We start from the raw sequence: 27372 nt of genomic DNA, 5'->3' as shown, positions 1-27372 counted from the left end.
ACCATGTTCATATTTGTTTTATATACAGAGTATCTTACATGTAGTAGATATCTATGTGTTGAGTTAGATAATCTGTATGATTTCTTCAGTCTCTTAGGATTCTTTGATTCTATGATTCCTTCTGCACTAGAACTGCAATATGCAACAAATTTAAGAGTATGGCAATGATATAGCAATTCTCTGATTAATACCACCATGCTTACACGCATCCATGCAGAACAAAGAGAAAAGTAGGTCTCTGATGAGGCAAATGATATTTCTCCGCCAATTTCCCTGCCAGGCAGAAATAGTACAGCACTGTGATTTTATGTGTACAGAGAAGTCTCAGAGCAGAAACTTCACAAGTACAGATTTGTAACTTACTTACCATTTACAATATTCTTTTAAAAAGTGCCATTTAGTTACTCATTTTCATTTATAAATATATCCTTCACTCCCCCTTCCTTTAGAGCAAGCTAGTATTCCTTTAGAACAATTTTTTTTTAGTTCAGCAAAGTCAAACAATACATAAACTGTGCTTTATATTATATTCAAGAGTTTACATTTTTTTCTGGGATGATTGATCAATTGGTCATTATAATTTTACAAAGCTGTTTCTTGTTATTGTTATTCACATTTGCCATGAATTTACATTATCCATGAATGAAATTTCAACAGCATCCCACAATATCCCAAGTGTTGTTAGGAAAAATGGCTTTGCTTTTTACCTAGAGATGCAAGGAACTAAGCCTAGACTGGTGTTGCCATTTCCAGCCAAATCTTGTTGTGAATCATCCGCTGATCATTACGTAAGTGGTATACAAATTCCCTTCTCTCAGTCCAAACATCAACAATTCTGGGTGAACATTACAACTGACAGCTGTTCCACAAAATTTCTCTTTTATCCAATACCCTTTCCTCTCAACCCCACTCCACCCACTGCTCTGGTTCCCGGTCTCTGTAATTCCTGTGACCTTTACCGAGATTCATGCAGGGTGCTCTGCCTCTGCGGCTCCAAGTGATGACTCCTAGGAACTTCCCAAGGGCTAAGAAACAGCAGGATTCAACAGGCGGGCGGGGAGCGGGGACAGGGAGGAGTAGGAAAATGTGTCGGGGGCGGGACTGAGAAGTGCGTGAGCTTCCTCGATGCCCTCGTCCTCCGAGTCTTCCTTTAACTTGAGTTGAAAAGGTGCCCGGTTTCAAAAACTGTTTCCCAGCGGGACTGCGATGTCCAGAGCTTCCCCCCTCCCATTCCTGGCGTTCTCCTGTTCCCTTCCATTTCCTACTCCTTTCCTTCTCCCTCTGCGTTTCTCTCTGTCCCTATCACTCCCTCGTTTCCTTCCTTTTCCCTTTTCTTTACATTCTTTCCCTTTCCCCCCAACCTTCGCTCACAGCATGAGAACTGGAAGTGGTCGAAATCCAAGGGCAGCACCCGATCTACCCCCAATTCTTGAGAATCTCTGCCCTTTACTCAGGAGCTTGATTAATGCTTCAGTTAGCTGCGCCTCATGGTTGCGCACGGGCGGCCCGGCACCAGCCGCTTTCTTCTGCAGCTTCTAACTGCTTCTGTGTTGGACAGCACCTCCCGTACCTCTTTCCTTGACTTTGACATCAATGTCCAGTATCTAATCTCTTTGCGTTCATTTGGAAACCACGTAACTAGGGAGAAGAGAGTTGGAATTTGAAGGAAAATAGCTTTGTCGCCAAAATTTTACAAGTAACGCTATGCTAATGTTGTTCCCAATACATCCCGTGACTCCTTCCCTCTACATTTTAATTTCTGATGAACAGTCTTTTTGATGTAGGTATCTGCTCTGTCCCTGTCTGTAAAAGCATCTCTCCGGAAAGCAGTTTTGTTCTTGGAAAAACTCACTGGACCATTTCCACTAGCCTCATTCACTGGGTTCAAATATGCTAGCTCTAACCAATGCTGCTGTGATCTTCAGCCTGGCTACCTCTTGCATCTCATATGCACAATAAGGCTTCCTCCTAGTCACCCAAAGAATAAAAAGTAATTGAGTAAAATGGAAGTCTTTAGAGACGCTGTCAAAAGAGTGGTGGCATCAAGTCTCCCCCAAAAGAATGATTCCCTCAGGAAAATCTTTGTCAGCCTGCCTAGAAAGGTGTCTTTTCAGATGAAAGAAATTGTGATTGAAGATGTCTCTTTGAAATGAAGGCTCATTTTAAAACCAGGATTCTTTGATAAAAGGGAGGAAATAAGGGAAATTCCTGATGATTTTACTTATGTTAAAATTCCATAGATTTGGCTGCTCCTATTTTTTTACATCAGCAATAGAAAGTATGACATACAAAAACATCATTGGCCTGTGAAAGAAAATCAAATTTTCCCGTAGGCGTTAAGGTACTTTATATGTTGGAGTCAGTCAAGCTCTGATGATCAACAGGGAGACTCCAACTTCTGGCAACAACATGGGTGAATATAAGGCAATTTGGTATTCTTTATTGAGGGAAAGAGTCTTGACAGCATTGAGTCAGTTCAACCAAGAGCAGCACTTTAAAATCTGGGCATTGGACACTGGTAGGACAGGGGATTCCAAGTTGGATGGCTGAGTCTTAATATATTTGTTTTGGTAGTTTTTTACAGGTTGATCACCTTATTACAACTGACTGGAATGGTATTATCCTACAACTTTCGAAGATGTAATCACTATGAAATGGCCAGTGACTATGAAAATACAATCTATAATACGAAACTTGAATCTTTGTATGATTCAGAATCGGTGAGTGATAGGATCCTATAGTGATGCATCCCTATAGAAACATTAGATGCAAAAAAAATGTTCTCCAATTTCTTAAAAGACAAGAGTCATTGGGACCAGAAAATAAGGAATAGCTGAATCATAAGTTTATTATGGCCTTCCTAAAAGAATCTAATGTTTCAGCATCATCCCAGGGAAAGTTTGTGCTTGTGATTTTTCTGGAAGTTCTCAAGAGATTGCTCTTTATTTAGAATTTTATTCTTAGTTAATAAGATATAGTCAATGAATCTAAGGCATGGTCAATAAGTGAATGTTTTGTTGAATGTGAACACATGAGGGAAGAGGGATGTCTAGGTCAAAAATTTTGTATGTGTTTTGTGCATACATTAATTTAAAATGTATGTTCTGATTTTCAAGAAAAGAATTGAGGAGTCTTCTGACTGGAACCTTGTGAAATGAGGGAATGGGAAAAAGCATTTGTTCCTACCATGTGCAATTTACAATATCTCATTCAAAGATGGTAGAAGACTAGAATAGAAGGGAACATAGGTCAAAGAAGAAACTTCACCCTCCCCTCTATCAATACTTCTAAACAATTCTAATTCTCTGAAATGTGATGAAATGGGCTTAATGGAAAGGGTTGGTAGGAAGGCAAATTATTCCACTTTGAAGAGGTTCCCCTTCATCTATAATTGGATTGGGAGCACTTACTCTTAGCAAATTACTATAATAAGTTTGTCTTTTTTTCCTCTAGTCATCATCTGAAAATAGTAATTTATTCTGTAAAACCAAGGTGAGTAATGTTATACCTGCTGCTGAGGGGTAGAGAGGCAGGGGGAGGGGAGATAGCATCCATAATGTCAAGTGGAGCTGTTGAACTTGGGTAGAGACGGTTCTTCAGTTTCGACTGAGATTTCCTGGATCAGTCACATTTTAGGAAGGCGGACATGGTTCTTAACAGGGGTGGTGTAAAGGGTATTCACAAACCCTCTGGAAGACCATGACTTTGCTTTGATTAGAAACCTCACAAAAATTGAAAGAGATCCTTCCATCTGAGAATTTCTTGGCCATAGATGCGGGGCGGGAGGTAGAGAGGGTACGAGGTTGTGTATGTTTGTGGGGGGGCAACTGAGGAGGAAAGAAAGAATCTGAATTACTCCTGAAAATTCAGGATAAGCATTGGGAGGGGGTCTAGGGCGCCACCTACAGTTATCACTCTGACACAGCCTTGGCTCTGGGGCTTCAGGAGCTAAGGAATAAAGGAATTTCAAAGAGCTACTAGCACTCCTCATGCGCTATCAAATTGTTCTCTTCCCTCCTCTTCCTGCTTCTGTTCCTCCCTCTTCTTTCAACCGCTCTTCTTATTCATCCTGTTCTGTGCCTTTCTTCTCCAATCTCCTTTTCCTCTACCACTCCTCACCTCCTTTCCTTCGATTTCTCCTACCTCTCTCCCTCCCCCGCCTCTAACCCACCTACATCGCTCCCACCCTCCCTTTCCCCAGCTTTTTCTTTGGTGGACTTTCCCCTTTCTTTGTTTTCACTTTCTCTTTCAATACTTCCCGAAACAGAGTGGTTGTCTAACTATCGTAGAAAAGCTTGCCCGTAATTGGTCAAACAACTGTTCCATCGAAATGGGGGAAACCTTTGAAGATTTCGTGAATAGGACTCGCATTGCCTTGAAGAATTATTGTCCAGCCTTCCAGGAAAATCAGGTACAGGCAACAAAGGAGGTCCAGCCCTCCATCATCAATATCTCTGTCGATGCAGCACTAATAGGAAATATCTGACTCGGTGCTTCTTCAAAGAAGTCGCTTTGCTTCTCCTCCTTCTTCCCTCTTCCTCCCTCTCAACACCCTCCACTTATACCCCAGTGAAAAATAACTATGGTTCCAATTGTAATTTTATATGCTGAAAGGAAAGTGAATTAAAACTGCTGTAGAAACACAACAACTACTTTTTCGAACAGTATTCTCCCAGTTACATAAGGAAACCTATGCTCTAGAGGGTGACTAATGGAGATAAGAGTGGTAGAGGTCTTCAGCTTTACTACCTCAATTTCATCTACATTCATTAAGCACGTCAAACCATTTTTGTGACACTGGGTAAGTCACTTTACTTCACCTCCAAAGGTTGCAGTTTGCCCATTTGTAAAAGAGATAAGATGGGATAAGATGATCTCTAAAATTCCTTCCAGGTCTAAATCCATGGCTCTGTGGTCATTCTTTAAACCTTACTTAAGTCTAATATTCTTTTTCCATTTTACTAATCTTCAGTGAAACTGTACATAGTACCTTTCAACCTTCCTTTGAATCAGACAGTCAGCATCTCTGAAAACTGCTTGTGATTGTATTGTAGGCTTGTGAGTATTTTCAAGCTAAGTTCTTTGCTAAAACACACCAGTATTTTGCACATATTTTTCTAGGAAACTAGGAAGGAAAGAAAGAAGGAAAAATTAGTAGTGTTGTCTTTAGGCAAATGAAACAAAAGACAATCCTAGGTTTTAAAAAGACTTAGCAATTCAACTGAAAGAACGTTTATCAAGTACTATGTATTTATTACTGATACTAAATGCAAGGCAGAGATAGGGTACAAAATGCCCTCACTAAATTTATATTCTCTTTGGTTAAGCACACAGATAATTATAATATGAAACAAGTTCAGTATCAGCAGAATACTCCTTCCTGTCAGAATGTGACCCTCAAGAATTACCTGTGCTCCTGATTTTTCTTTTTATATCCTTGTTGTATGGTATGACTGGAAGCATTAAAAGGGAAGAACTGGTTAAAATGCAAATTTAAGACAATTTTGCTATAACATTCATAACAACTGAACTTTTAATGTAAAATTGTAATTGGGAACATGCGGACTGGTAATATCTAATCAATCAGTCAGAAATAGTATGGAAGTAATGGAAAGAGGTCTGGAGCTAGCAGTCAAAGATCTGTGTCCAAATCCTGGGTATACTTATTAGCCAGTGTGGTACAGGCCTCATCTATAAAAGAGATTAGCTATTGTACAACCTGCATCATGAATTGTTGGGGTTTTTTTTTGAGGAAAGTGAGCTTACATAAATATGAGCTACTATTATTTCCTCCCAAATGATTATAACCTGGTCTGAGGGCATTTTCAGTCTTTCCTAGAGTGAATTAGTGGTCAGCATTAAGTCTGAAGTCGGAAGATCTGAGTTCAAATTTATCCTCAGACACATCTAAAGCATGGGACAATGGGGAAATAGTCTCAACTGTAAAATGGAGGTAATAAATTACACCTACATCACTGGGGGTTTTCTGAGAGTCAAATAATATATTATTATTTATGTTATATCTATATCTATTTATATCATATAGCACAGTGCCCGGCAAAGACCCATAATTATTGCTGATCACCAATTATATGCTAGCTAGAATATAAATACTTTCTGAATTCTTGTCATGTACAAAATATTGTACCCAGATTAGGAGTAGGGGGGTATGATTATTTTTACTAAACATCAGTAAACAAGACAGTATATAGTTAAGTGAAAAGCTGCATTGTTCATAATATAAATGATATAGGAATTCTGAGGAGAACCAGAGCAGTCAAAGGAGATTTAATGAAGAAAGTATACCTTAAGTTAGTTTTTTAAAAAGTTCAGGTTTAGATACATTGAGGGGAAAAAGGAACAATAGCAAAATAATACAAGTTACAAGGAAATGAACATTGACAGGATGACATTGATCTGACTACAGCAATAAAAGTAATCACAATACCTTGGAAATTTTGGTCTGTGTGGGAAAACAACCTGAAGGATCCAACAAATCCCCAGGTTGCAAGATCAGTTCTAAGGCTGGCCTGAAAACTTAAATCTGACCTGAGAACAAAGTCATAGAAACCACAAAAGTCTTACAACAAACTTACAATGACTCTAAAATATTCAATTGACTTTACAACCTACTTTGTGTTATTAGCATCTTTTAGGCAAAAGATAACTCTAAAGTAGCCTATTTTACTCCTTTTATTTTTCCTTTTCCACCTGGAGATCACCAAATAAAAAGATAACAGAAACTGACATTTGTAAAGATTTATAATATGCATTATGTACATTATTTCACTTCTCTTATCCTCATTTTACAGATGAGGAAAATTAGGCTTAGAGATAGATGTTAAGCAAACTTAACATCTTAACAGCCTTAAAGCAACCAAAGCCATACAACTCATACATGTCAGAGACTAAATAGGGTAAATACTAGGAACAAATGTTTTTCAAGCTATACAAAGGTAACTTTATAACTTGATTTTATTAGTGTTTATTAAAATATTAGTATTCATTTATGTTCTCTTGTTCCAAAGGCAAACAACACTAAAGCACCAGAAAAGAATATGGAAGAAAGAATAAAAAAAATGACATGCTCTGAAATAGCAAGAAACTTATTAGAAATTTGGAGAGAATACTGGAAAAAAAACAGAAAATTCAAGTATGTATTCTTTCAAAAATGCCTTGAAATTTTAAAAATGCTGTCAATATAGTTTTTTTGGTCAACTAAAACTTTTAAGGGTGTATTTTTCAGTGGGTTTGAAGGGAGAAGTGGCACTGGCAAAGCAAGTTCCCTGGATCACTAGAAAAATGCTATAGGAAATTTCTCTAATAATTAGCCACTAACAAGTCATAGGACAATGATTCTGTTTTGAAACTCCATAGAAGTGTGATTCAAGTGGATAATAGGAAAGTAGAAAGGGATGGTTAGTGGTTCTCTTTGATATTTTTATAATGAGGAGAATAAAACCAGGCTCCAAAAACAATTTGAAAATGTGTACTTTCCAAATCTTGTCACTATCTTCTGTTATATTTCCATTACCTTACTTGTCTTCAATGAATGCTTCACTACCTTCAAATTAAGTGAGTTGTTCTGAATTAGGGGAGCTATTTCAGGAAAGCAAGTTTCAAAAAGCAATATTTATAATCTATAAAAAATTCAGTAATGACAAATAACAATAATGATCCCATGATTTACAATTAAATTCTTGATTTTATAGTAAACATGTCCAAAGAGTTTTGTGCTTTTAGATCCATTATATTATATTCTTTCCTATTTACCTTTTGACCAGTAAACCTATGAGAAAACAGAAATAATTAATGAATGTATCTAAATTTCAAAATATTTCTTAAAGTAAGTTATTTCACTAAATTGTTATCTTAATTTTGTACTCTTACTTCACAGCTAGTAGGAGAAAAAGAAGAGAAGACAAAGTTTGAATAAGAGATATAAAACTACTGAAAAGAACTTGCAAGGAGGAAAAAATGTAAATACATTTTTAGTTCAGATTTTTAAAATTCTTGGAATAAGAATGATGAGGTCAAATATGTATATCAATCCTGAAAAGTATCTTTAATGTTTATAAAGATTATTTATATTTTTAAAACACCTGCAGACTGAATTTTTAACTTATTTTGTTAGTACTTAAAAAAATGCATTATCCTATACTGTCCTATGATGGTTTTGCTGAATTGCTCTTTTTTCTTTTTTTTTTACATTTTTGTTACTAAGGTTACTTTTTTTTACTTTAACATTTTTCTTATTAGAGCTAACTGGGAAGGAGAGGGGATAGAGATATAGTTAGAATTTGAGGTGAGATAATAAGAATAAAATAAAATATATGTATATTCAGGGATATTGCACAAGGAATTCCATGCATTGAATAATTGACTAAGTGACTGCTAATGAGCTGAAAGATAAGATTTTACGACTCCATGAATTAGTTTGCATGAATAAATGTTCCTAGGTGGAACAGTGGATAGAGGGCTGGACCTGCAGAATTGAAATCTGGCTTCAGACTTAATAGTTGTGTCACCCTGGACAAATCAATCTCTGTCTCGGCTTTTTACTGGGGGGGGGGGGGGGGGGTTGCAAGGCAAATGGGGTTAAGTGGCTTGCCCAAAGCCACACAGCTAGGTGATTATTAAATGTCTGAGACCGGATTTGAACCCAGGTACTACTAACTCCAAGGCCAGTGCTCTATCTACTATGCCACCTAGCTGCCCCTTGTCTCAGCTTTTTCAACTGTAAAATTGGATAATAATAATACCCCAACTCTCAGATTTGTTGTGAGGATCAAGTAGCTCATATTAAGCAATATATAAATGTTAGGGTTAGCCATTATCTCCTTTTAATCTTCAGGGATAGTGGGTTTTTTCCTTTTCCTCCGCCATCCAAACTGTATTATGTATTTAATTTGTCTTTCTCTTTGTACTAATTTATGTAATCAGAGAACTAAATAGTACTAGATTTTATCTGTGTCCTCCAGGGTTTCCAATGTATAATAACAACCTCCTGAAGTTTATTTACCCAATTCTTACCACCCTAGCCAGGGTAGTTGCTATGGATGGCTATCCTCATAAATATTGTTCAATATTCCCAACCAGGATGCTTTCCCTTGTTGAGCTAACAGATTTGGTTAGCAAAGACATTTATTAGATATTATAGGAAGGATAGTAGTTACAAAGTGTTTCCCCCAAATGTTGTAAGAAAATAAGGAGTGACATAAACATGTCTAGGACACAGGTGGCCAAAGCAAGTCAAAACTCCAGTACAGCCAGAGCCTCAATATCAAGTTACTCTGCTGTTCAGCTACTCTAGCTCTTTGCTGATTCTTTTTCTTCCTCCATCAATGAGTTCTGTGTAGTCTTTCCATCCACTCAAAGTCCTGCACTCATACCAAGGAACTTCTACATAAATATCTATGTCTCAAACATCTTTCCTTCCCAGTTTCTCAATGAACTCATTTGCCTTAACCTATTCTTCCACTGCACCTTAGCTGTGTATAGAAGTGGTCATATTCTAGATCTAGATCTATCACCCACAAGTATGAATTCTGAAAATCTCTTATCTGATTGTATAGTCTGTGGTCATCCCATTTTGCCTTTTGCTTTAACAGCCCCAACCTTGTTTTTCAGCTTCATTTTTCTGGTGCATTAAAGTGTCACAAAAATAAACTGAGGCAAGTTTTCCTGACATGATAAGTGTTTGTTAACAGTAAAGCATATAACTATTAATAAAATAAGTCAAACTGTCCCTGCTTCAGTAGGTTAGTGACCACAATGGGACTGAAAAGATATTAAGACCCAAAAGTGGGGGGGGGTGGAGGGGTGGGGAAGAGTCAGTATTAGAAAAGCCTTATGATTAGCTGTAGCTGGGGAAAGTGGGTGCTGGTCTTCAGATGAGGCTTGATCATTGCCCTCTCTGACAATTGCTTTATGAGACTCATCTACCTCTAGTAATCTGGTAATCCTGGTTAGAAAAATGGAACAACCCCAGTCAGGATCACCCTTCACTTTGACAAGAAAGCCATTTCTGGGGAGAGACTCAGACTAAACTAGTTCTTTTAACCTGTGGGGTTAGTAGTGATCGCATTCATCAATTGTACTTTTAGTTTGGACTAGAAGAAGTCTCATTTTGAGCTAGGCTGAGAAATGGGTTATGGAAAAAAATGGAAAATAGGATGAGTTAATGGGTAGTACTTCTTATTAAATAATGTAGCACATTTGCAAATAAAAACATGTCAAATGAATCCTGTCAGAACTTTGAGTATGCTAAGTGTACATCCAACACACTCCTATAAATCCCTAATCAAGGGGAGCAGGATATTTTAAACAAATCCCATCCTTGCTGCTTTCTAGGTTCTTTATTCAGAGAGACCAATTTATCTGCCCAGCCCAAGTCTGCTAATCACTTTCACAAGTACCTAATCTGCTTCTCCTCCCTACCTGGCATGTTCCATGTCTGCCACTGCCTGCTCTGCATGCTCTATGGCAACTCCTGTCTCTGGTAATGCAAGGTCTGACCATTCCATACTGCTGCACTATCTGTCCCCTAGCTTGGACTGTTATAGGGGGTCTAGAACAAAGCCTGCATTAGGTCAAGTTTAAGACTTACAACTATAAACAAGATATGTAACTACTTCCATGGCCAAATAAAGACTGAAAAGTCTGGCCTTAATTACATATAACCATAATCCCCTAATATGGGCCTTTTCTGGTCAAGCTGGACCATTGTGATTAAGGGAAGAGTCATATTTCAATGTTGGTCAAATAGTTTACTTTACAAAGCATAATTATTCATTTCTTACCCATGACAGTCAATCCCTTCACATTTGCATTCTTCCCCCAGTCATGCCTCTACAATCTCTTCTTTTTTCTTTTCTCTATTTGATATCTTTGATATATTTGATATCTCAGTTCAACTCTACCCTGTTCTCTTCTCAGTCAGTGAATAAATATTTATTAAGCACTTACTATGTGCCAATAAATATTTAAGCACCTCCCAGGTGCCAAGCACTCTTCACAATGCTTTGAATATAAATTAGAAAGTCAGTTCCTGAGATAGTTGGTTCCCCCTAATAGGGGAAACTAAAGAGTATTTGGAGGGAGTGAGAAGAGGATAACCAGTGGTCATATGTTCACATTGAGAGTTGTAACCAAGCAGAGAAGCTCTCAGAAAATCAATTTAGCAAGGAAATTCTGAGCCCTTTCTAAAGGGGAGACTTTGGAAAGAGTTTATAGCTCAGTCCTCCAGTCTAGGTGAGGCATTCGAACCTCAAAAATGAGGTATTGAGCATCAAAGCTAAATCAATCTCCATGTTGATATTTCAGATAATGAGATTTTCAGGTGTTTTTCCTAAAGTTAAAAATCAAACAGAGCACCTGAGGAGATACAAAGAAGGGGGGGGGAGTTTCTCTTCTCACAGGCTAAGGAGGGAGACAACATGCAACTATGTAAAAAAAATAATGAAATACACACACACACACACACACATACACACACACACACACACATATATGTATGTATGATAAATTTAAGAACAGAAAGAAGACACTGGAGTCCCTTGCTCATTTAGGCTCTCTTGTAGACCTTCCCTGTCAAACTTCAAGTTTGGATTACACCCACTATCCATTGTTTTCATTCTCATCCATATGTTAATGAATAAGATCTTTTTAAGAGATCTAGAAATAATTGCAAAACTATGCTACCTACATCCACACCTCCCTGATTCATTATACTATTTCCTAAATTTTTCCAAGTCTTTTCATCTCTCCTCAAATTTTTGATGTTTTTCCTTTATCTATCCTTAGCTGAAAAGCTTGTCTTCAGTGAAAAAATAAAGCCATTCATTGACAGTTCCCTCTTTTTCCCTCCTCCCCATCTTATCACCTAGCTGCCTTTCTCTGATAACTCCTTTATCTTTGTCTTACATTAAGGCCTTTCTAAACAAGGCAACTACCTCTCCCCCAGTGATCTCATCCAATTCATCCTATTTTCAGAATATTACTCTATCAACCCCACTCTTTCACTATTCTTCAATCTCTGCTTGTCTGGATAGGTTACTTTCCTAATACCTATAAACAGGTCCCTCCAAACCTTACTTTATTCATTTATACCTGCTAGCTGTTATCTTCTTTCCTTTTTATGACCAACCTCTGAGAAAAATATTTATACTTGATGCTCCTACTTCCCTTCCTTTATCTCTTCTTAACTCTCTGGAATCTGACTTCTGATCTCATCATTTAACAGAAACTCCTCTCTTCAAAGATACCCATAATCTTTTTTTTAGGTTTTTTTTGCAAGGCAATGGGGTTAAGTGACTTGCCCAAGGTCACACAGCTACCTAATTAGTAAATATCTGAGGTTACATTTGAACTTGGGACATCCTGACTCTAGGGCCAGTGCTCTGCTCACTGTACTACCTAGCTGCCCCCATATATTTAATTACTAAATATACTTGTACCTCTCAATCCTTCTGTTACCCTCTTCTGAATACTCTTGGACTTGCAGAGCACAGTGTCTTCAAAAGATCAGAGACTTAACTATTGCTACCCCCTAGGGTGCAATATCATAGCTGCTTCTGGACCAGATTTAGCAAATCCCTTGGTGGCTAGACTCCCTCATCAGACTGTTTCTGAGTTTGCTCCTCACTAAAATCTGTTGCTGCTGGATTGAGATTGGGTAGGCTGCTCATCCACTCAAGGTACTGAGATCTCAAGGTGGGTGCTAAATGCTGGACTCAAATGAAAAAAAAAAGACAGAACTTGCCCTCAAGGAACTTTCAATCTAATGGGGGAAGATAATACACAAAAGGAAGTTGAAAGGGGATTGGGGAAGGGCACCAGGTGGTATGACGTTAAATGGAAAGAAAACCAAGTATTGCTACTCTTGGAAAATAAGTTAACCTGGAGAGTTTATGTCCTAGCCTTTAGGAGTAGTTCTCAGCTCCACCCTCCAGCCCAGAGGAAAGGGGCAATTAGGAAGTTGAAAAAGTGTTCAGTATCAAAAACTGAGTTTATCAGCATGGTGATTAGATTTCAGTTGATCAATTAATCTTATAGAAAATAGAGAAGTACCTCAAAATTCATATATTGATTATAAGTATGAATTACCTCATTCATATATTGTTTCATAATTTTTCTTAAACTTGATCTGGAGAAAAGAAATTGGGAAGAATCCTGTCTTTAGTAAGTGCTTAACTTACCTTTAAGCCATGTGGGCTCTTGTCCATTCTTTCCGAGGACCATATGCCTTCCCTTTTCCTGATGCAAGTTCCCTAAGGGAAGAGGAAGAGGAAAATCTATTAAGAGCATGACTTCTCTGTCAACTTCTATCTTTCCCCAAACTGTCACTTGCCTGAACTTCAGTCTAAAGTACTTCTCTTTCTTCCTCAACAAGTTCAGTATCAGATTCAAAAAAATCAGTCTCCCCTCCCCAAATATTCATACCTTTTTTCTTTGTTATTCGTTGCATATGTAAATTTGATTTAAGTGAAGCAGAGCTGCAAGAAATCAACCACCTCACTTGCTCTTCCAAAGTCATCATGATCCAACATAGCAAGACAGAGTCAAGACAACTGATGATGGTTTTAGATGCAGTGGATAATATTGGCACTTTTGATGTCTAACCAAGTTCTAAGAGCTCCATAGCACCTGCTTCAGCTGCTTTCATGGCCTTTGGAACGAATTCTTCTCCTCCTCCTCCACCCAACCCATCAGTGGAAGACTTCACATGCTTGGATTTGAGACTCCCTCAGTTACCCTCAACCTGGTTTAGCCTGCCAAAATGGTTTACTGGGGTGTGGCCACTGAGCATGCTACAGCTTCTTGGAGCCACAGGTGAGAGTTAGTTGGCTCAGGTGGCCACCACAGATGGAAAGCAGCCCTGAAGAGGGCTCAGCATCCTCACACTAAGGTACTAGTTTTCCTTGAACACACCTTACACCCCAACAAACTACTAGATGGATATCATACTAGAGGATGTCAACATACATATTAACATTAAATCAAACACTCTTTAACTTTTTAGCTCCTCAACCTACTCATTTCTCAAGACCTACTTCAGGTCCTCCACCCATTTTAGCTATAACACACAAAAAATTATACCTTTGATCTTATCATCCTGCCACAAAATGTACTACCTCTAAGATCATGATTTCTGAAATCTTGTTGTCTATTGATTTTCTACTTCTTCCTCTGTGTTCCCTCATCAAACTCTAATTTTTGTTGGCAATATGATTTCCAATCCCTAGGTTATCACTCTATTTTTTTTTAGGTTTTTTTTTGCAAGGCAAATGGGGTTAAATGGCTTGCCCAAGGCCACACAGCTAGGTAATTAAGTGTCTGAGACTGGATTTGAACCCAGGTACTCCTGACTCCAGGGCCGGTGCTTTATCCACTGCGACACCTAGCTGCCCCATGGTCAACACTCTTGAAGTAGCTATTCTCTCCTCTTTACTCAACTTGACCGTCTAATGAACCAGTTCAGTTTTACATTGCTTTTCTCTCTTGAATCTCTGACCCCTTAATCATATTGTTCATAGTATCTCCTCATGTGCTACTGAAAAAAATGTGGAGAAAATCATGCAGACTGAATACATTAAAATTTATGTAACAATCTCAACTGGGTTCTAGCTGTTAGGTAATCTTTCAACACCTCTTTTATTAGTTCACTTTTTCATTCTTCACAGTGGCTCTTCCTAACCTTTTCACCCCTCCTCAAACTCAAAGGGGAAGCCCCACTCTCTCAGCTGAGAATCTTGCTCTATGTGTTTTATAGGAAAAAATTTGAGATTATTCGTTAGTATGGTTTATTTGATTTCATTTTCCTTACCTTCTCATTCTGTTCCAATACAAACCCTTCCTTTCTGTTATAAATACTTGATCATAGACTACTGTCTTTTTAATATGTTGGTTTAATCTCTTTGCTATTCTTTTATTCAATATTTTTGTGTTGATAGTCATGAAGGATATTGGTCTTTAATTTTCTCTTTTTTTCCTTAATGTATCAAGACCATATTTAATAGCATGTATAAAAGAAGGTCTGACTCAGGCTGGTATCCTGTTACTTTGGGTTTCATATTGGGATAAAGTTAGGCACTCATGGGATGCTGAACAAAAAAGGATTTACTTAGCTCTTAAAATAGAATATTCATTCAATGAAGATACTCCAATACTTTTAACTTTTCATAAACAGATAATGATGTAGTAACACATGAAGTACTGGGATATTCATCAAGTCTGAAGTACTTAGATCTTATATAAATGGATCTTTTTATCACCTTAGTTGATCAGCAAATAAATTGGAAATTAGTTCTGAGAGTTTCTTTTAATTCATCTTTGTTTAACTTAGAGTAATGTATTAATCTATTTTGTTAGCTTTTTAAAACTTCAAAAGCCTACTTCCATCTGATTTATCAATTCAGTGTTGGTTTTTTTGCTTTTAACTTTGATCTCTTCCTTGGTTTTCTGAATTTCTAGATCTATTCTAAAAACTTTCCTAATTTTTTTAAATTGTATATCCAATTAATTATTTTCTTATCTCTTTTGTTGATGAAAGTATTTAGAAATAAAAATTTTCTACTAAAGCCTGCTTTAGGTGCATCCCAAAACATTTAATAACATTTTGTTTTTCTATGCTTTATTGACCAATTCTTTAGAATTAGATTATGTAGTTCCCAGTTGATCCTTAATCCTTTCTTGAAAAGCTCTTTACTGAAAATAATTTTGGGGGTAGGTGGCACAGTGGAAAGAGCACTGGCCCTAGAGTCAGGAGAACCTGAGTTCAAATTTGACCTCCGACACTTAATAATTACCTAGCTGTGTGGCCTTGGGCAAGCCATTTAACACCATTGCCTTGCAAAAAAAGAGAGGAAAAAAACCCAATAGTGATCTATAAGTGAAATGTTTTACTCTTATTCTAATAACTTATTTTTCTTCCCTTCCCTTTTCCTCAAATTACCATGGGAGTTTTTAGTCTTCCATTCCTTCAAATTAATAGTCCCTTCATAATATACTGATATGAAAGTTTTTTTAATTATAGTCCTTCAACAATTTTACCCTCCTTCTTATATTTCCTTTCTCCCTGTCTCTATTTTCTTATTGAGTTTAATGTATTTTTAGACCAGACTGGGTGTATAAGTATGTGTTGGTATGGGTGTGTTTTATTCTTTTTTGTCCAGTTCAGATGAAAATGAGGTTCATGGGATTCTCATTCTACTCACTTGTTCCTACGTAACACTTCATCTCACACACCCTAATTATGTCTGATACTAAGATCCCATTCCTTCCTCCTTTTTTTTCCTTAGCACATACCTTTTTCCCTCTCTTGTCTTTCATAAAACAAAAGTAGCTCATAACCACACTCTGGACCTCTCTCTCTTTTTTTTAACATCCTTTATGACCTTTGATTATATTAAAGCTCCCCTTGATCAATCATGTGAATTTTCGCCTTTTGAAATTGATCAAAGACTTGTACTGAGTCTATTTTTAGTCTTTTCTTTTTTCTTATAAATATCTGCAACCATCAAGCACAAGGGGTTCATGATCATAGAGACCACTGGTTTCCCCTACTAAACTGAAACTGCTAGGAGCTGGCCAGTGTCCCTTTAGAATTTTGAGGGTACACTCTTCCCAAAAGTGATTTTCTCTCAGGGATCATGTTCATGCTCAACCGATGGCCCTTTCCAGTCTCTCTTACAATAATAAACTCTCAAACTAGGTCTTTTAAAGGATCACCTAAAGATACAGTTAATATTTGTCTGTTCAATGTGAATGCTTCCTTGAATCAAAAAAGGGGGAGTGGTTCATAACTCTCAAAGGGATGGCAAACTGTTAATACTTCACTAAAACATTATCTTTGGGGGCGGCTAGGTGGCACAGTAGATAGAGCACCAGCCCTAGAGTCAGGAGTACCTGAGTTCAAATCTGGCCTCAGATATTTAATAATTACCTAGCTGTGTGGCCTTGGGCAAGCCACTTAACCCCATTGCCTAGCAAAAACTAAAAAAAATAAACTAAAAAAAACCCATTATCTTCTAGTCATCTATGATTTCATCCTGTGACTAAACAATTGTACTGGGAAACCAAATCCTCTCCAACAGAATTTTTCATTTTTGTTGTCTAACTCATAATTTTAATTTTTTAAAAAAAATTCTATTTTTTCAATTAGCAAAAATGTCTTCACTCCCTTTCCCTCAACCTCCCTAAATAAGATCAACTTTTACAGATGATATTTATTTTGAACTCAGTAAAGTCTGTGAACAGCTTAAAGTCAAAGCTCCAGGATGGAGTTCTCCCATGAGTATTCCCTACTTTCTTGCTGTCAGGAACAAGTGGCTAACTGTAGGGGCCTCCTTTAAGTAAATCCCCTGATGAAGTATGAACTGATTACCTTGGCTTTGTATGCCTCTTTCCTTTGAATTCCTGTGTCACCAGAAGTTGCAATAGGGTACTTTGGTGTCCTGATTCACAACAACTGTCATCATCTGTAAGATTCCCAGGAAATGGGCTGGGAGATCCCCCATAGGGGATAGCCATTTACAGCTGTGACTCAAGTCACAGTGACTCAAGTCATAGATTTGTGTGGGCCACCTAGGAAGTGGGGGAGATGCCCCCAAGACTCCACAAGGGTTGAGTACCTGTTAGCCAAGATGAGATTACAAGCTGTTGGCAAAGAGGCTAGAGCAGCAATTACTAAGATAACTTCACCATTGCTAATTGGTTTGCATTATGTCACTGAGCAATAGCTGCTGGGGCTTGAGTATGAGAATTACGGGGGGAAAATCTAGTACTAGAACAAGATATGTGGATTATCACTTCCTTCCAGTTTGTGATGGATGTGGCTGAAAAGAATGAATGAACAATACATTTCCAAGGGGTATAGAAGGCACCAAATACCAAAAGTTAAGGTGAAAAGGTCTTGCAACATCTAAGAATTGGGACCCTAGGCCACAGGCTCTGGAGGAAATTGATTCAGATGAAGAGTGAGAAAGAATATCTGTAGCTGAGGAGGAGATAGAAGATGTGGACCCTCTGCAGTGATTCAAGTTAGACTTGGGTTAGACAGATAAAGCAGATATATGAGGAATTATCAAGCCTCCAGCACAATATATTTTGAGTCTGAGACAATACTCCAGGAAAACTAACATATTAATGGCCAGATTGTAATAGAAATCATGGGAATACATTTTTTTAAGTTTTTTTTTTTTCGTAAGGCAAAGGGGGTTAAGTGGCTTGCCCAATGCCACACAGCTAGGTAATTATTAAGTGTCTGAGACTGGATTTGAACCCAGGTACTCTTGACTCCAGGGCCAGTGCTTTATCCACTATGCCACCTAGCCACTTCAGGGAATACATTCTTGGGTGGACAGTCCAGTTATGGAATAGTGGAGCAGATGGAATTGAATTATCTGAATTTGAGGTTGAAAAGATGAGTAGTGTTACCCAACACCTAACTTATGACAGGGATTGGCACAGGAGGAATTCTAGAGAATCATTCCCTGTAGATTAGATTATTAGCATCTATAGGGATATGTTAACAGAATTTTACTGAGCCAGTTTCTAACCTGGGAGAAACAGAGCAGGCTAGAGATAGACTGCCAGTAATCAAGTAATGGTTTAATTAATTGCTTTCATTGCAAGAGGTTTGCAAATCAGGATTCTCTTGATTGGAACTAAAGGCAAAACTTATACATGTGAATCACAAGTGAGAAGGAAGGGGCAAAGTGGATCACAAAACAATCATTTTGGGGGACTTAAGTGGATAATGTAACAGTTCTTAATGATTGTTTCTCAAATACAGTCAGTTTGGGGAGTCATGCCTATCTTTCAGTGCATAGAACCAGGATTTGATAAGAACAAATTATACAATTTTTTTGACTTATTTTGCTTAACAAAGTCCCAGTACAGTCATGCTTATTGAGTGTAGTGGAGTTCTCTGGAAGCCCTTTAAATGCTGAGCTGTTATTAATTACACTTTTTTTTGCTCTTTGAATATTAGGTGTGTCAACCTGACTACAGCATTGCTATTGTTATGTTAACTTGATTCCATTGGGCAGATGAGGAATACAACTGACAAGTCATGAAGTAGCAAGTATTGTAGAGATTTTTATTAATGAAAGGTAAGACCATGCAAAGTGCTCTAATGTTTTCCAAGAACAATTGCCAGTATTTTCCCCTCTTATGTTGTGCATGTGCTATATCATTGGTGTGCTCTATGTTTATAATTTTACAAATATGACAACCAAGACCTACTGCTTACTTTGACTCTACCCACTTCCTCCTTAACTAGTTTCAGTAATCCCGCTTGCTGGTTGTCAAGGAGTTAAATGTAGGGGCCTCCTCCCTAATAAGTGATCACCCTGGCAATTAATTGTCACAAGCAAAATCAGGCAGATTGAGGCACAAAGTTCTGAGTACAATGAGTTTATTGGTAAACATGAATTTACTAATAAAGAGGGTCAAAGACTAGGTTGGTTCAGAGGAGGAAAAGTTGACTTTTTTAATAAACAAAGAACATTAGTTGGTAGATGGGGGAAACAATATGATTGGTTAAAGGACTGACAGTATTGTAAGGATAGAGATAATAAAATTGGGGGAAACTCTGGAATGTGGGCTGGTAACTCCTTCCATCTTGACAGTCTTGACACCAGGATCTTGAAGGAATAACTAATGGTAGATAACACATTTCCTAGAATGGTATTATGCTGGGTGATAGAGATAAGAAGAGATATCTTGTAACTGAATCCAAGATAGTTAATGGTATAGGAGAAAACAAGTTTCTTTGACAAAAAGTGATTTGCAAGTAATGGTGAAGTAGCAATTCCTTTTGATTTAAAGTGTTTTAGGAAAGCACTGAACTTTTAAAATTAGCTCAGTATTTCCCTAATTAAAAATAAATTGAATTTTGTATGTACTCAGAATTTTCCTTTAATTTAAAATGAATGATAGGAAAATTGAACTTTTCCATCTGACAGAAGACTGAACTTTTGAACTCATGGGCTTCTTCACTCAGAGACTGAGAAAAGGACTTAGGATGTTTCACAAAATACAGACTAGAATAATAGAATAGAATCATTTACAGAATGGAAACAAATATAAAATACAAAATCAACATTTTATTTTCTGACAAAGAAATGAGTGAACATTTACAAAAATGTAAATTGCCTAAATTAACAGAAAAGGAAATAACATAAATAAATCTTAAGAAAAAGAAATTGAACAAGCTAGAAATGCTCTCCCTAAGGGAAAAGAAAGGATCAGATGGATTTAAAAGTGAATGTGACAAATATTGAAAATTCCTTCTAGGACACAAAAATAGTTTTGATACCTAAACTAGGCAGAAAAACAGATAAAGTAGACCAATTTCCCTAGTGAAAACTGACGAAAAAATTTTAAATAAAATGCTAACAATATATTATAGCAATATCTCACAAAAATAAAAAATTATGACGATGTTGGATTCACAACAGGAATCTAAGTGCTGGTTGAATATTAATCAAAAAAATGATCAATTTCAGCAAAATTGTGGGTTATAAAATAAACCCATACAAACCACCAGCATTTCTGAATATTACACACAAAACCCAACAGGAAGAGAGATAAGAAATTCCATGTAAAATTAACTGTAGACAGTAGAAAAAAACTTGAGAGTCTAACTGCCAAGACATACACAGAAACAATGTAAACACAATCACAAAACATTTTTCATGTGAATATATATAAATAATAAGCAATTAGTCAATCCATAATTGATTGCTCATGGGTACACAAAGACAAAATAATAAAAATGACAATACTATCTAAATTAAATTTATTTATTTAGTGCTATACCAAGCAAACTATGAACAAATTATTTTACAAAGGTAGAAAAAAAATAACAATTTACCTAGAGGGAAAAGAATATTGAAGCAATCAAAAAATCAATTAAAATGTCATAATCATAAAAATAATCTGGTACTGGATAAGAAATAGATCAATGGAATAAATTAGGCACACAATATGCAGAAGTAAATAACTACCACAATCTTATGCTTGATAAACCTAAGGATCCAAGCTATTGGAGCAAGCTTTCATTATTGGACAAAACTGCTGAGAAACTGGAAAGCAGTCTGGTGGAAATTAGTCATAGATCAATAACTCACATTGCATAGTAAGATAAATTTAGAATGTATACATGATTTAAATATAAAGGGTGAAATCATAGGCAAATTAGGGGAGCAGAGAAAAACTACTGACAGATCTATGGATAATTTTGATACATTAAATTTGAAAGTTTTCCAAAAACATATAGATGCAAACAAAATTAGAGGGAAAGCAGGAAACTTAAGAAAAAATTTTTCACAGCAAATGTCTTTGACAAAGATCTCATTTCTAAGCTATATAGGGAACTGAGTCACGTTTATAAAAATTCAGGGCATTCCCCAATTGATAAATGATCCAAGGATATGAACTGGTGGTTTTCAGAAGAAATCAAGGTATAAATAGTCATATGATAACATGTTATATTCCAAAAACAATTTTGAGGTATTACCTCATACCCAACATAGTAGAAAAGGAAAGTTGACAAATGTTGGAGACATGGAAAAATAGGAACAACTAATGTACTACTGGTGGAATTGTGAATTGGTCTAACCATTCCTGGAGAATAATTTGAAACAATTCCCCAAGGGCTATAAAACTGCATATACTTTGATCCAGCAATATTGCTAATAGGTCTATATACCAAAGAGATCAAAGAAAAATGAAAAAGACTGACATGTACAAAAATATTTATAGTAGCTCTCTTTGTGGTGGCAAAGAATTGAATATTGAGAAGACAAGGATCAGTTGAAAGATCAACTGGGGAACAGACAAACAAGAATATGATTGTGATAATATTATTATGCTGTAAGAAATGATGAATAGAATGGTTTCAGGAAAAGCTGGGAAAACACAAATAAATGCAAAATGAAGAGGGAAGAACTAGAACACTGTAATGCCCAACAATTGTGAAAAGCTTAGCTATTTTTATCCATATAGTGATCCATGGCAATTCCAAAGGTTTTGTGATATAGAATGCTTGCTACCTCCAGAGAAAGAACTCATTTAGTCTGAGTACAGATGGCAACACTTAAAAAAATTTTATCTTGTTAGGATTTTTTTTTTTGTTTCTTAAATAGGTATGCCAGGGGTTAAGAGAGGAGCAAATTTAGAGCTGAAAATCTTTTTTTAAAAATTAGGAATAAAAAAAAGTATATAGTCTAATGAGACTGACTAAAAAGCGAAGAACAAGGTTGTTGCTTTCTTTTTAAAAAATACTTTTATTTCATTAAAAATTCCTAATTACAGATAAACAAGATTTTAACATTCACTTTTTGAGTTTTAAATTATTTTCTTTTTGTCCCTCACCCATAACTTGAGAAGGCAAGCAATATATCAATTATACATAGGAAATCATTCAAAACATATTAACTATTTCCCAAAAGAAATTACACACAAACACACAAACAAAATTAAAAAGTATGTTTCAATTTGTACTCAAAATTCATCATTTCTTTCTGGAGGTGAATAGCATTTTTCATTGTTTCTTTGGAATATCTTAGATCATTGTCTTGGTGAGAATAGCTAAGTCTTTCAGAGTTGCTCATCCCTACAATATTGCTGGTGCTATATAGTTTTCTTCTGGTTCTGCTCAATTCACTTTGCATCAATTTATATGTCTTCTCAGGGTTTTCTGAAACCATACTACTTATCTTTTCTTATTGCACAGAATTATTTCATCACAATCCTATACCACAACTTGTTCAGTCACTTCCCAATTGATGGGCAAGCCTTCAATTTTTAATTCTTTTTTTTTTTTTTAGGTTTTTGCAAGGCAAATGGGGTTAAGTGGCTTGCCCAAGGCCACACAGCTAGGTAATTATTAAGTGTCTGAGACCAGATTTGAACCCAGATACTCTGACTCCAAGGCTGGTGCTTTATCCACTATGCCACCTAGCCACCCCTAATTTTTAATTCTTTACCACCATAAAGAATTGGTTTCTTTTTGCAAGGCAAATGGGGTTAAGTGGCTTGCCCAAGATCACACAGCTAGGTAATTATTAAGTGTCAGAGGCCAAATTTGAACTCAGGTACTCCTGACTTCAGGGATGGTGCTCTATCCACTGTACCATCCACTTGCCCGGGTTCCTTTTTTAAAAAAAAAATTTTAATGGCCTTGAAAAGGGTCTTTGGGAAGTAGGGCATGGGCATTACACAGTTCTAATTTATTTTCTAAGTTTTTTTTCTCTAATATGCTCATTTAATTTATAAGTAAGCAATTTTATTTTCTTTTTTAACTCTTGGTTCATCTATTTCAGGAATTCCAGTTGCCTAAACTGTGATTTTTCTCTGAGGCTTTGCTTTTAGATGTTTTGGAGTTATTCTCTTCTGTGTTTTGTGTCTTTAGCATCCCTGTGACTGTAATAGATCTCAATGATGGGAGCCATTTTTTTTTGCTTGTTCATTATTCCAGACTAGCTCTTGACTTCACATTTGTTATTAGGGAAGGGATCTTATGTTCTTATTGCTGTTTTTGTAGGGTATTGAGTATTACATTATTCTAGGATCTCAGAACACTGGGAACCTGTAAGCTTTCAGTGCTCTTAAAGTGGTCTAGTTCAAGACAAAGTCTGATTGCTGCCACCTTGGTCTAAACTTTTTAAGCTCCTAACCTTGGATTTGGCTCTGAACAACAGAAGACTGCTGTTGGACTCAGTCATGATCAGCTAGTTAGGGATCTCTAGCTTGTTCAAAGTAACTGTACTGCAGGTTCTGCTTTGGTCTGTGATATCTACCCTGGTTATTCCTCTGCAGGCTTCAGACTAGGCTAGAAACTAAAACTTACTGCTCTTGCAGTCTGAACTACATTCAGAAAGCTCCCTGCTTTTTGAACTTGCTTAGAGCTTGCAGACCACTCCCTAGAACAACATCTCTGGGTACAAATCCTTTTCTCAGTAAACCCCAAATGTATGATTTGGAACCAGAAAATGGACACCAAAATTATCTCCTGGCAACTATGTGCCCCTGTACCCTGAAAGGGCCCAGTATAGATTTGTTCTTCTTGCCATGGAGCATAGACTCTCCCTAGGGACAGGAGTGTTCTTCATTGTGTTCTTGGTCAGACCCCCTTCCTCAGTGTCCACACATGTCTCTTTCAGCCAAACTGAATTGGACAAATTGCTCATTTTTTCCTGAATTTCCCCAACAGAATTCAGTCTAGATGTCTTTTCTAGATCCGTTTGGCAGGGTCTGGGTAGGGATGGAGGGAGCTAGCCTTACTGTTTGACCCTAAAATACGATTAAACTTACTAAATACTTCAATAGTATTTACTTTCCCCAGCCTGGAATCAAAAGTCTTTCTAGTCCAGGCCCACTCCTTTCCAGCCTTATGTACACCTCATGGTTCATATATATTAGATTACTAAGTATTCTCTGAATGTATTCTGTGCTTTTCAGCCTGCCTTTATTCAGACTGTTTTCTCAATCTGAAATATTACCCAATGCCTTGCTCCTTCCCTGCCCTCTAATCTTGTCAAAAAATTAGCCATCTTTAAAGGCCAGTTTAAATGTAATTTCCTCTTGTCAAAATCTTAGGGGACAGCTAGGTGGCGTAGTGGATAAAGCACCGGTCTTTGGAGTCAAGAGTACCTGGGTTCAAATTCGGTCTCAGCCACTTAATTACCTAGTTGTATGGCCTTGGAACAGCCACTTAACCTCATTTGCCTTGCAAAAAAAAAAAAAACTTGGCCATCTTTAAGAGCTAGCTCAAATGTAATTTCTTTCATGAAATCTTCTATTAACTCCTTAATCAAAGAATATATATATATATATATATATATATATATATATATATATATATATTTTTTTTTTTTCTGAATCTTCAAAATACTTTATACTTCTGGGGCGGCTAGGCGGCTCAGTGGATAGAGCAACAGCCCTGGAGTCACGAGTACCTGAGTTCAAATCCGGCCTTATTACCTAGCTGTGTGGCCTTGGGCAAGCCACTTAACCCCATTTGCCTTGCAAAAACCTAAAAAAAAAAATTGTTCTGCATGGCCCAAGCAAGAAAAAAAACTAAGAGAAATGGGTGGAAGTTACTTACAAAGAGCTAGATTTTGACAATATGAAAGGGCTTCCTAAAAAACAAGAAATAGAGGCGGCTAGGTGTCACAGTGGATAGAGCACCGACCCTGGAGTCAGGAGTACCTGAGTTCAAATCGGCCTCAGGCACCTAATAATGACCTAGCTGTGTGGCCTTGGGCAAGCCACTTAACCCCACTGCCTTGCAAAAAACTAAAAAAAAACCTAAAAAAAATACTTTTTTTTTTTTTTTTACTTTAGTACTGCTTGTGAGACGTCACTGGAGGGATCCAAGCTAAAGTAGGAAAAAGCTCTGGCTGGCAGCAGAAGTGAGTTCAGGCCCTAGCTTTGACATTTAATTAACTGTGTGATCCCGGGCTATTTCACTGAGTGAAGTTCGGAGATGAGAAACAGATGGTTCAAGGTAAACGTGGAACTCAGCCCGAAGGTAACCCAGGACCCGGCCCCCGCCTCATCCCCTCCCCGCGGCATCCTTACGCTTTTCACTCCAGGTACAGTGTTAAGACGTGACACCCGGGATTTTGAGCTCACGGCCCCTTCAAGCATCTCTGTTGCTTGTGGCTAAGGCGGGACGGATCGTTGGGATTCTGTCCAAGGTGCTTCCTTCGGGTTTGGGGCGCCGACGACCGCGACTGCGCCGCGCGGGGAGCCTTCCTTGACCCGGCGGAAGTGAGCGTGACGTCGTTGCCGCGGCGCCGGAAGCGGCGCTGAGGTTGCGCTGCCGGCGGGTCTGCCCCGAGAAGCTGCGGCTGCGGGTGTGGAGAAGGGAAGGAGGATCCGGAGGAGCCGCGGCCGCGATCGCGGGCTCCACGTGTCCGAAGAGAGATGGAGGGCGGCGGCGGCGGGCGCTGCTCGAGAAGCGCGCTGTTTTCCGGCTTCCGCGCCCTGGGGCTCTTCAGCTCCCACATCCCGCACGTGGTCCGCTACCACGGTCGGCACCGCAGCTTCTACGTGACAACCTGCGTGGGGAAGAGCTTCCACACTTATAACGTAAGGAGCCCCACGCACATCTCCCCGCGCTTTCTGCCGCTCCACCCGCGTGTGCGCATGTGCAGCCGGGGTTGTGGGGGTCGCAGCCCCCCGAGCTTCCGGACTCACTGGTTTCTCACGCGTCGGGCCGCGGTGTCGCCCAGTCACTCTGGTTTGCAGCTCGGCTTCCAGAAAGGGGTTGCTGAGGCTCCGTGGCTCTCCTGAATCTCGCCCTGCCTGTCACACCGTCCCTTGGCCGGTGTGCTCATTCCAGCTTTCTCCCTGCTCCCTTTTCTCGCCTCCTCAGTTCTGCTACCAGGGATGCAGGGACTCCACATTTCCCGGCATCACCCGCGCTGCTTGATGAATATTTATTTCCCTGTGATGTTTCCTCCTAGGCATCTCAAACTCAACATAGGGGAAGGAGGAACTGGTTTGCAGTTTTAGCTTCTTCTACTGTGCCTGCTGCAGCATCTCTTCACTCAAAAGCACTAACCTGGTTCAGACCGTCATTACATACTTCCCTAACTAGGCTTCCCGACTCTTTCTCTTTTTATTGTTATTCAATGCACCTGTCAAAGTAAGCTAGCCTTGGAATATCGTGGAACAGGAGTGACTCGTGTCACTCCTCTGCTCAGAAACCTTCAGTGGTTCCTCCCTCTATTGCCTTTAGGCTCTTTATCCTGACCTTTGAGGTCCTCTGTGATCTGATTTTTAACATATTTCCAATTTCTTTTCACCTTAATTCCATTAATTAAGTCTATGTTTCAGACTTCTTCCCTAACTCAGTATATATGATCTTCATTCAGTACTTTTATCTCATGCTAACAATATGCTTCATTTCTGCTTTTCAAAATCTATAAGCCTTAATTGAGATGTTAGGTCCTCCAAGAAGCTTTCCCTGAATTTAGCTGATTTTCTCTTCCATCAAATTTTCTTAATGCAGTTTGTCTCTCCATCTCTCTGTACCGTCCTTAGCATATTTATCTGTATAATAATATTTATCTTTCATCTACTTTCCTCTCTTCCTCCCTAAGAATGTAAAATTGAGAGTTGGAACTTAAAAAAAAAACAACTTGTGGTTTTCTTGCCTGGTATTTATGTATCTTTCATATAATGAAGTTAATAAGGGATGAGTCTTGAAATGAAAACAAAATGAGGAAACACATTAATCTCCTTTGTGCTGTGTACTTTTAGGTACTTGGAAAATGCAAAGTTTAGATAAAATACAACCCTCTAATTAAATTGCATGATATAGGATTACATTTAGAATCAGAGAATTGGTGT

General features: G+C 37.9%; 1 protein-coding gene and 2 long non-coding RNA genes across 4 annotated transcripts in view; 2 read left to right on the top strand and 1 right to left on the bottom strand.

Moving 5' to 3' along the window:
• On the bottom strand, positions 1 to 25760 carry LOC141502432 (uncharacterized). The gene is made up of 4 exons (XR_012472526.1): positions 25594 to 25760; positions 13200 to 13271; positions 4991 to 5125; positions 1 to 1638 (listed from the first exon to the last, which is right to left on the bottom strand). It is a non-coding gene; the product is annotated as an uncharacterized LOC141502432 (long non-coding RNA).
• LOC141502433 (uncharacterized) lies at positions 13061 to 25732 on the top strand. Its single transcript, XR_012472527.1, has 3 exons — positions 13061 to 13833; positions 18995 to 19115; positions 25357 to 25732. It is a non-coding gene; the product is annotated as an uncharacterized LOC141502433 (long non-coding RNA).
• Positions 25761 to 25845: 85 nt separating the features above from the next.
• Positions 25846 to 27372, top strand: part of WDR36 (WD repeat domain 36) — a 49778-nt gene continuing 48251 nt past the window's right edge. Inside the window, exon 1 of one of the 2 annotated variants that reach the window (XM_074207174.1) lies at positions 25846 to 26106. In XM_074207174.1, coding sequence (XP_074063275.1) covers positions 25942 to 26106 — 165 coding nt within the window. In that variant the 5' untranslated portion in view covers positions 25846 to 25941. The remainder of the gene's footprint in view (positions 26107 to 27372) is intronic. The other variant, XM_074207173.1, reaches the window with a different exon arrangement.

This window comes from Macrotis lagotis, chromosome X (genome assembly GCF_037893015.1).
Source record: "Macrotis lagotis isolate mMagLag1 chromosome X, bilby.v1.9.chrom.fasta, whole genome shotgun sequence".
NCBI lineage: Eukaryota > Metazoa > Chordata > Mammalia > Peramelemorphia > Peramelidae > Macrotis > Macrotis lagotis.
The sequence above is the reverse complement of the archived record's forward strand: the minus strand, read 5'-3'. Positions and strand labels throughout refer to the sequence as shown.